The 11,648-nt window shown below is 32.2% G+C and overlaps 1 protein-coding gene across 1 annotated transcript; it reads right to left on the reverse strand.

Moving 5' to 3' along the window:
• Positions 1–3,249: 3,249 nt before the first annotated feature.
• On the reverse strand, positions 3,250–9,281 carry LOC127711957 (heat shock 70 kDa protein 12A-like). The gene is made up of 4 exons (XM_052218112.1): positions 8,973–9,281; positions 7,018–7,236; positions 6,491–6,644; positions 3,250–4,801 (listed from the first exon to the last, which is right to left on the reverse strand). The coding sequence occupies exons 1-4, from the start codon at positions 9,279–9,281 to the stop codon at positions 3,750–3,752; spliced, it is 1,734 nt and encodes a 577-aa protein (XP_052074072.1). The 3' UTR covers positions 3,250–3,749.
• Between the last annotated feature and the right edge of the window lie 2,367 nt (positions 9,282–11,648).

Genomic DNA, 11,648 nt, shown 5'->3' on the forward strand with positions numbered 1-11,648 from the left:
CTAGCTAAGAAGCCTATCCTCTGTACTATCCTTAATTGCAAGTTTATTTGGCTATGCGAGATTCAAGCGAAATTACTTACATTTATTTTACTTTAATATAACCTTCAGTTCAAATAGCTATTCTTTATATTGGTGGTACTCGTACGACCAAGACACTAACACTGTGAAATAGATACTAAACAGGTCAGAATACAATATATATTTTTAATATTACAATTTTGTTGTATTATCATTGTAAAGTTGTTTATGGGATGACTGTAATATTTTTTTCTGTCTATGAAGAAATAACCTAAACAATGCGGTGCACATTGAATAACCCGCGTAGCGTGTTACTTAAAAAATGTGCACCATATTTTTGACGTTATTTCGAATAGACAGAAAAAAATATTACAGTCATTCCTTATAATCTAATTCTAAATTCCATTTTTAAGGAGTAAATCATGAAAAAACGTTGATGAGGTCACGGTCACAGGACAAAATTATGTCTATGAGCTGATAGACAAAAAACTTTCAGCCAATCAGAAGACGTACGTGTTACATCCAAAATTAAATTATATAATTATAGTTTTAGTTTCGTTAGAACTTCGATTTCATTTGATTTCAAATTTTCTTAAATGGTGCCCTAGTAAATAAATTTTGGCGTTTGGTTCTATCTGAATATCTTTCGAAAAGTCTGCAAAAATAACTTATTCATGTTAAGTCTTTCATTCATTTTCCAGACTTATTCACTACGATATATTAACTGTGAATACGCACGGAATCAATTTTTAAAACCTGTACCTGTAGAAAACTTATTTCAAACGAAATAGCACATCCTAATTTTTACTGGAATGTTGTTTACCGAGCCCGGAAATTTAGATACGACCCGGGTAAACTTATCAATCCTTTAAATGAACTTATTATAAAAGGTAACCAATTCATCACTGTGATTAGATCTTTGAATATTGTGTATTGGTATAAATTTTGATTTTGTTATCAGTAAATTAAAACCATACTTTTTTCTACAGGTACAGGTTCTCAAAATTGATACCATGTGTATTCACCTGTAAACCAGTTTTGATCTGAAACTGTCATTTTGATCTGAACAGCTCTTTAAACACTGAACAATAAATTATTACGTCATTGTAAGTCTTGCAGTTAATTTGCAGCCTTATTCACCACAGTAAATTCAGTACAGATCAGACAATTAGGATCTGCTCATTCTATATTCCGACTATTCAGTAGTTGGGATTTACCTGTACACTTCAACAACATACTGAAAAGTCTGAAGAGCGACCGAACAGTACTGAATTCACCGCAGTGGAAAAGTCTGAAAATTAACTGGCAGACTGAAAATGACTTAACAAATTATCATACATATTTTTCAGATGATGATAAGATCAAAATGACTGTAAACACAGACATTCATCACAACTGACTAAAATATTAATAAAAACATCAATATAAATCTAACTAAAACGCCAACAATAAAGCTGTTGTTGATAGTAAAATTGACAATGACATCAAACAATTTTTTTTCGTACTAGTAGTTGATACTTTATTTATTAAGACGCGGATAAAAACATTTTTTGTAGTTAATAGTACATACAATATAAAAGTAAACACTTTCTCGATAAAGTGCAAATTTACTAAAATATAAATACAATGGAAAATAAAATATAAACAATACTGTCAAAACCTCTTACGTCCGAATCGCACATCAGGACTCGCCGACACCAGGAACGCCCAAAGTCAAAAACACAATAGCTGGATGTTTAAATACCCGATCATGTCATCAGTAATACGAACAAAAGAAACATAATAGAACGAACAATAATAAAGCAAAAACTGTAAAGCAAATTAAAAGATACACAACTTGCATGTAAGCTGCTACAATCTATAACTCAAGACTGTCTTGACGTATTTGTGAAGTGACACTGAATATATATATATATATTAGCTCTTGGTACCGTCCGAAAAAACTTTTGGGAACAAGGACGAGACGTTCCTTGACTAAACCCTGTCTTATAAAAATTTTGCACAGACACCGCTGACGTTCAACTGAGTCTGAGTAGGAATTGCAAACTCTATAATATCATATAAGTTGAGAAATGTATACTCCATTCACGGTCGAAGTTGGTATATTGATGCTAAGGCGAGGAACATTTTTGTTATAAAAAATTGAAATCGTCTCGTTTGTCATAGATTCTGGTACATGAGATGATCGCTGTTGTAAAATTCGAGGTATATGTATGGAAATGAGGTAGAGGAAGCTGTATCTGTAGTTTCCTTAATCTCTAGTTCAAGAGGATACATTAATGGGAGTTAGGATTATTAATGGAAAGAACATCATCAATATACCTGTAAGTGAAATTTAATGATCTAAGGTCTTTGATCTTCTTGTTTTTCAATCAAACAATATCCGTATTTTCACGCCATAACCGAAGTTCTGGCTTCTGGGATGGTGAGACTCTCGGGATCTTACAGTCCATCCAGAAGAAGTATTGACCCAGTGGCTGTAATAACATTGAAGGTACTTATTTACAGGACTGGAGTAAAATTACTACCCATTTAAGATTCATGATTTATCGAATGAAAAACAATCAGGATATATTTTCACTCAACCAAAGTTTCATTGATTTTATTTTTCAAAATCCATTGCATCTTTGCATTTCAAAGGTCAGTAGCCTCTATTGCAAAATGCGCGTCCCTCCTCCATGTTTTAATCTGTCGATTCGAATCTTATTTAAATCTGACACGTTCATCTTCTTTTCTAATATATGGATACTGAGCAACTACATTAACATCTACACAACATACCTTTTATGCACTATCCTCTGTACTATCCTTAATTTCAAGTTTATCGGACTATGCGAGATTCAAGCGAAATTACTTACATTTATTTTACTTTAATATAACCTTCAGTTCAAATAGCTATTATCTATATTGGTGGTACTCATATGACCAAGACACTAACACCGTGAAATAGATACTAAAGAGGTCTCAATACAATACATATTTTCAATATTTCAATTTTGTTGTATTATCATTGTAAAGTTGTTTATGGAATGACTGTTCTGTCTATGAAGAAATAACCTAAAAAATACGGTGCACATTGAATTACCCGCGTAGCGTGTTACTTAAAAATGTGCACCATATTTCTGACGTTATTTCGAATTGACAGAAAACATATTACAGTCATTCCTTATAATCTAATTATAAATTCCATTTGTAAGGAGTAAATAATGAAAAAACGTTGATGAGGTCACGGTCACAGGACAAAATTATGTCTAGAGCTGATAGACAAAAAACTTTTAGCCAATCAAAAGACGTGTTACATCCAAAATTAAATTATATAATTATATTTTTAGTTTCGTTAGAACTTTGATTTCATTTGAGTTCAAATTTTCTTAAATGGTGCCCTAGTAAATAAATTTTGGCGTTTGGTTCTATCTGAATATCTTTCGAAAAGTCTGCAAAAATAACTTATTCATGTTCAGTCTTTCAGTCAATTTTCAGACTTATTCATCACAATATATTAACTGTGAATACACATGGAATCAATTTTTAAAACCTCTTAAATCCTTTTATGAACAGTTATGATAATCTATACGATTTAACTAGTTGTTACGGTTTGCTTACAAAAATAATATTGGTTATGACACTACAACGCATAAAAAGACTACTATTTGCCTCGGTTTACCACTGTTATTGTCGTCCTTTAGCATATACGTGAATGCATCTTTTTAAACGGGTGTTGATTAATTTTGTTATATCATATCAAATGTAAACTTACATGCTGTACCATGTTCTGTTTCGGTAATTTTACCTTCTATTTCAGTTTCTCCAAAAACAAATTGTACTTTAATTTTTTCAGTAATTTTGGGATTAGTTTTTTGAACTTTAATTGACCCCAATAGTGAACAACCTTCTTCGTCCGTATACATAGGATTTTCCTTTTCTGTTTGAAAAATCCGTAAGTTAAAAAATCCATCATCCCTGGGCCGACTTTTCGCACTTGTCGTAACTACTTTTCCTGGAGGAATAGTATCATTTCGTTTAACAAACGCTTCAAATAAATGGGTACATTTTGCTTCACCTTTAATTATCTCCATGTGATTAACATCATGTTTATCAGGATCAAACGGTTTTTTCTTGCTAACACCATATGTATACTGGGAAATTCTTTGAGCTATGATATTTGGTTGGTGACCAAATAATACTGCTCCTTTCATAACAGCCAAATCACTGTCTATTGGCACGATAACTGTATGTTGTGGAAAGGCATCCTTTACTGCTTGTTGAACCAGTTTACATTCTGAAAAACCTCCAACCAAAATAATCTGAGTTATTCCGTCGCCATTTTTCCTAGAAAGGATGTCAGATATAAGGGCAATCAAAGAATCAATTGTTGACCTAAACAAATTGATAAAAGTATCTAATTCAAAACGCATTTTATCCTTTCGAAGTGACAATACCGATGAAAACGATGATGATTCAATAGCAGATTTTAAACTATGGTTTAAATGCTCTTTACAAATAGTATCTAATGCTGTAAATGGAATAACCATATGTATTGGTCCAGTTTTATCAGGTCTAATTGCTCTTTTTCTGGTTTCAAATTCTCGTGCTAGATCAAGGTATTCTTCGAGATTTTCTCTCTTAAAAGCATTCCATGTATCCTTATTCATGATTTTCTCCATCATATTAAAAAATTCATAATCAACTGCAGTTCCCCCACAATTTCCACCGGATGCACAGCAAGTCTCTTTAAGTCTTCGATCATTAATTTTTTCATGTACTGTAATATCAGCTGTACCACCTAAAATGTATGGTAGGTTTATCGTGTCGAATATATGTACACATTTATATTATTCAAGAAATGAATGATTCTTTTTGTAATTGTATTGGGGTGTAAAAGTGTTGACCGAAGCACATTTTGTATGAAGCACTTTTACACCCCAATAAAGTTACAAAAAGAAGCATCCATTTCTTATAATTACATTTGTATGCTAATAAGACCATGAAAAAAACGTTTTATCTAGTTTTTCTTTTATTTACCTGTGCACTTTTGTGTGGAAGCACATGTCATCACGAATGTAACATTTCATTTTGATATGAAGGTTAATTTTTGAATGACGCGCGATTGTTGTTAGCCAATCAAACTGACGGATTCTCGTGAAATATACATGAAATGTAATTATTGCCCAATAACTGAATCACCATGATGTTGACTTTATAACAAGTAGTAATGAATAACAGGAGATCATTTTAAAAATAAGAAGATGTTGTATGACTGATAATGAAAAAACTATCTACCAGATATTAAATGACGTTAATATAAGCAAATATAGGTCTTTGAAATAGTTAGTAAATCCACCAACGTATGATAAACTGTATTATTATACATTATGCAAATGTTTATATTATCCATTCACCTCATTAGACACGCGGCATTTGTTAATTTTCACTAACCTTTCATAAGACCCGCCCACCCATAGCAACATGTGATAATATTAGCAACGGGTGTTAATGCCTAAAATTAACACCCGCCTGAGCCCGAAGTTTGCTGATTCGGAACATTTAACACCCGCTACGACCGAAGTTATCCGATTCTTATTTTTACATCATTTCCATCATTTTGTTGTTGTTATTGGTAATCTATCTTAATAGATGACTTTATTTTTAATAAAAGTATATAAAATCAGGAGATGCGGTATTATTTTCAATGCGACTACAATTTACCAGAAACCAAATGATGTAGATGGTGTTACCGTACCCCTTCAACAATGAGCAAAACCCATACCGCACAGGAAGCTATAAAAGGCAACGACATAACAAAATGTAAAACAATTCAATATGGAATGTTAAATAACTGGTATGTTCCTATTGTTATATTTACCAAATAACAACATGTTACAAGTTATGACAAAGACGATGAAATAATTGTACAATTTAACATATCGATGGTCAAGCAAAATCAAGATTTCCATAACATTTTGAAAAGGACTTTAGTACCTGTGAGCAATCTTTGATACTTAAACAATATTACCATTATTGTTTAAGTTTGTACCGTTATTTACTATACTGAATCTTATAGTGTATTTTTCTACTTTTGTAAGTCCACTGACAACAATATCAAGATTGACTGAGATAAAAATAAAACAAGTTTAAGCACGCTACATAATAACATACCTGTAAACAATCATTTGTTAAAAAAGGCCAAGTGTAAATCGCAGTGTTACTGAAGAATTTGGAGTTGATTGCAGGTACTAGACACTTTCTGTTTGATGTATTCACATTGATATAGACTCGGAACTATCTAGAACCTGACCACGTGTTCTCTTCGACCATTTAATGTTTTTTTAAATAGTTTTGTAAGAGAATAAATATTTCACACTATAAGTGTTTTGATTATTTGAATTGTTTTCTACTTCAATGATATTTTCCCCAATTTCATTTTATACTTGGTTATCAATTAGATGCGATGTAAAATGCAATGTATACTTACCACCTATATCAACTACCATGTATTTTGTTCCTACAGCCGCAACAACTAATTCAGGATCAGCACCAAACAGTTGCTTAGTAGGCAGGTATTGACAGTAGATTGACGCTGCTTCCGGTTCAAGGGCTAAAAGAAGTTTTTCAGAAGGTATACCCGCCTGCAATAGTGAAAACCCATTTAATACTTTGGTAATGTGAAAAACATAGGCAAATAAGTATTTGATTTCTCGCAGAATGAAACAAAACATTTACAAATACATCTTCTTTCGTCATGAAATACATGAATTACTAACAAATAAGATTTTCTAAAATTGCTACTGCATCTTTTTATTTTTCTAAATAAGAAAAATACTGATTTTGCCAAGCATCTTATATATATGTAAGTATTTTTTTATGATTCGTGCATCTCAAATACTACTACTTTTACTGCTACTCAAATGACGTATACTGTTACTGTAGTATTTCTTCTTCCAGTGCCTAATGTAATGCCAAGGACAATAATAACTTATATTAAGTTATCTTTCAAAATACCTGCATGGCACTTGTTCTCATAAACTGTTTTCCATTTTCATTCCATATTGCTGGCACTGTCAGCACCCATAAAATATCCTCTATGACAACACCAGTTATTTGCTTATTTAGCGTTTTAAGTAAATGGTCCTTTAGAGCTTTGATTGACAATGAAAAGACGTCTAAAGCTAACATTGATTTTCCAGAAATATCTTCAATCATCAAATCCTTTGTCAATTTCTAGAAAACATATACATACATGTAGCATTAAAATAAAAAAAAGATGCTTTATTATTTTAATGTCAAATATCCATATTGGTGTCTACACAAAAGTTGGACATACTACATAGAGTGAATTTATCATGAATGTATACCTTGGACTAACTATCTTTACGGATTTTATTGTTCCTTGATATAAGGACATCAGTTTTTCTTTGTCATATTCCAGTTTTTAAATGATTGCACACGGGAAAGAATCTTATGAATGAAAAAAAACCTGGCGCTATCTTTAAACATCATGTATTGCTATATGTAGATGAAATGTCACCTTTCTGAATCATGCAATGATGATTTCAATTTTTCATATAATTCTGAAAAGAAGAAACATTCTGGGTATCGCTTGTGTATAGAGTATAAATTACCCAGGTGATACAATATTCCGGGAATTGTCATTTTAATTTGTTAGAACCATTTTGGAATATAGGTGACACAGTAGAACACGGATACATTCAACTTGTTTCTAAAATCATTTTCTTTTTTCCTCGCTTGTGACATCCCAATATGGGAATTATCAAAGGATTTATACTTCCTATGAGACACAAATTGGATGCTTACAGAGGATACAGACTTTTTTAATCCCTGAGTTTTGCATGGATTCGTGTTGTTCAACCTCTAGCATCTGTGAAGTGTTAAGTGAACTGCTTGTCTTCGATTTATGTTTTATTGTCCTCTTTATGGTTATACAACTTCATATATTTTTATTCCTTTCAAAATTTTAGTTGAAGACTTATCTAACGAGCCAGCTATTTACGTAATTCAATATTTTTTCAGAGGGCTTGGTGGCAGCTTGTGATAGTGTGTTTAATTGTAATTGGTACGACTATGTTCCCGTGAAGAGCATTGCATCATAGAAGTTGCATTAAGAGTTCAGGAGATGAATTCCAATTCACTAGAACGTCATAGACATTTGTTGCAATTATTAAAAAATATCAATGATTACAGCTACTGTTGACGCTTAGGATGGTCCTTTTTTCTATATAAAAGAGGAGAAAGATACTGAAGGGATATGAAAACTCATAAAAAAAGTCGAAAACAAATTGGTAATGTCATGGCAAAAAAGACATCGGTTAACAAAAGACAACATAGAAAACTAAAGACTGAGCAACACGAACCTCACCAAAATTCGGATCTGATCTCAGATGGGGATGGGTAAGCAGATGCTGCTCCACATTTGGCACCCGTTGTGTTGTCCATGTAAGTGCAAACCCGGCGATAAGGTCACATGTGAGGAAAGGAGGATGGGATTGTGAATATGACAATTGGAACTTATCTGTCGTCATCTGTGAAACAGATTTTCAATCACATGTTAACTCTTTAGATAATAAGTGAAAATCTTGCGGTAGCTGTCAAAATAATGTACAGCAATTAAAGTACACTTTCTTTGTAATACATGATATTCTTTAATATGTTGTGTCTCATATATATCAACCCAATGAAGTTTGAACCCAAAAGACTACTTTAGAAATGACATTTCTAATACTGCGAACAGATATACTCTCTTGACTTATCGATGGTTAATTTTGGTCTTGTTATATGTATGATAAGGGTCAACAGTAGTTTAGTAAAACTGGTAGAACTATGTTGAATATAATACACTAAAGGGGGAAACCCGCGTAGACATACTAACTGTTTAAAAATTAGATCTACAGAACATAATGAAAGTCATAAATTGTTCGGATTTGATATTTAATCAGTACCTTTCGTTGATATAGTATCATTTTAAATCTGTGAAAGTAGAAGTAGTCTCTATGCTGATCCTCAGTCACTAGCTCAGCATATATATTTTCTGCTTCGTATCCAAACGCAAAGAAATTTTTGTCAGAATCAAGAAGAAGACAGGTAGGGGTCTTTAGTGACAAGAGTTGTCTCCCCTCAGCATTCCATGCCTGATTTGCATGAATCTTCAATGGATCCTTTTTGAAGTCTTCGCGAGATGAAAATGCATATCCTGAATAGGTTGTTCCAAAATCCATTGCAGCAACAAGTAGAAAATTAGATTGCGCCATTATATCAGTTCAAATAAACTTTTTACGAAGAGTGGGTGCATCGAAATGCCTCTTTATGTAAGGTTCCCCATTATTGTGTCATAAAGTAATACTTCCTGATGTCTGCAATCACTAAAAATAAACACATACAGTTAAAAGCACAACAATAAAATATCGCAAAATCACAAGGAAATAAGTCATAAAAAGATAACTGACTTAATTTTTCCCCCTCAGTTATAATTATATACTTCGGTACTGATATGATTTTATACAAACCTTTTTCTTCAGTTAAATGTCCGTTTATAAATTTATAAATTAAAAAGAAACTAAGGTTTGAACTCCCTCGGGTAAAGTTTTGGCTATTTTTGTAGTTCTTTTTAGGTCATATAACTCTTTAACTCTTTCGTTTCTTATACATCCCTGTCTTTTAGATATTTGGACTTGAGGTTCCTGATGAAGGTAAATCCAGAAAAGTAAAGTGTTGTTTACATTTTTATTTTAGCAAATACCTTTTGTTTTTCTTAAATTCATTTATTTAATATTTTCCACTTGTATCACATGTTTTGGAAATAATCCCGAACTAGATTCCAACGTGACTAATACATCCTTAAATTGTCTATTTAATCAAGATGAATGAAGTTTGAGTGTTTATCGATATAGCCCCATATCAATATGTTAATTCTGAATTGAATCAACGGCATCAAAGACATAACCTATTTGGAAAGAGTATCGATGTTTTCTTTAAAAAAGTGTTCATTGCCTGGATTAATTGTTAACTATATAAATAGTATTTTGAAGTTGTATTTATACAATATGGAAATAAAATCAAACAGGTAACAAGAACCAATTTATAAAAATCTACGGGTGATTAATTCGGGTGGTCGTTAAGGGTGAACTGTTACTGATAAAAAAGATTCAGTTTTGATATGCGGTTTATTTATGCTTTGAAATTCAACAATGTTACATTTTGTACTGCAAATGTCGTTACTCGGTTTCGTTTTTCACCCCCACTCACTCTTTTGGGAAAAAAGTTGTCTTTAAATAATGCATCAGGTTAAATGTCCCAATAAAGAAAGAGTGCAATTTTAAAAACCCTGCAAAGCCAAATGGATTCCACTTGATGCCACACTTGAGTTTATTTACAACCACTGAGCCGATGCCACTGCTGGTCATGGTTTCCTCCCCGAGGGTATCACAATCCCAGTAGTGCACACTTCTGTGTTGACATGAATTGTCATTGATATGCTCATAGTTATTAATTAACTGTTTACAAAACTCTGATCTTTTCGAAATACTAAGGGTTTAACTTTTAACACGTGGAATAGATTACCTTAACTGTATTAGGCAAAACCATTCGGAATTCGGGGTCCTCAATGCTCTTCAACTTCGTACGTTATTTGGCCTTTTTAAAATTATTTGATTCCAGCGCCACTGATGAGTCTTTTGTAGACACTACGTACGTCTGGCGTACAAAATTTTAATCCTGGTATCTATGATGATTTTATTTACACTTCACCATTAAAAATCCTTAATAAATACTAAAGCTTCAGTGTCAGCAACAAAATTCTATCTAGAAAAATCATAAAATGAAACGCAAGCTAGTTCTTAGCAAATTTCAATTTTAAAATAAACAATATTTGCCCAGATTAAAACATCAATTTGTACACCTCCTACAGATTTAACGTAAAAGCGTCAAAAAGATCTTTGTAAAGCACTGCTTTGTGCAATGCCAAAATATAAGTTTAATGTGGGAGCATTAGTGTTCATAATTGTATAGCAAAGCATATGTTACAGACAGCTTCTTCATTTGAATTTTAAGGCATTAATAATATGCCTACACTTGATAGGCTTTTTATAATATGATGAAAAATTCCCAGTCATTTTTTAATATGACTGAAATTTTGAAACAAAATTCAACAAAATGCCTGTATGTTCTGCTATAGATTGATCACGATGAAGGTCGGATTCTACTGCGGCTAGACAATGAGGATATGTTTAATAGGGAAAAAAGTTCCCTTTAAATAAGGCATCAGATTTAATGTCCCAATTAAGGTAGGATGCAATATTAGAAATCCTGAAAAACCAAAACGGATTCCACTCTATACCATGTATGTTACTTACTGGTGGTATACACTTAAAACAATTATATAGCATAGTTTGTCGAAATGAAGTTTATAGCATGCTTTTTCAAAGATATAATAAAAATAGGATGTGCTAAACTCTCAAATTTTTGTAAACTTCATGCACTGAAAAGGCACTATTTGCCGTTTACTTGAAGCATAACAAAATATGTTAATTAACTGTATATTTGAATTCCTTCATGAAGATCAATTATCTGATTTATCTCCCTTCAAGTTGATATACTATCTATACTACTAAAATAACGAG

The sequence above is a fragment of the Mytilus californianus genome, unplaced genomic scaffold (genome assembly GCF_021869535.1).
Source record: "Mytilus californianus isolate M0D057914Y unplaced genomic scaffold, xbMytCali1.0.p SCAF_8, whole genome shotgun sequence".
NCBI lineage: Eukaryota > Metazoa > Mollusca > Bivalvia > Mytilida > Mytilidae > Mytilus > Mytilus californianus.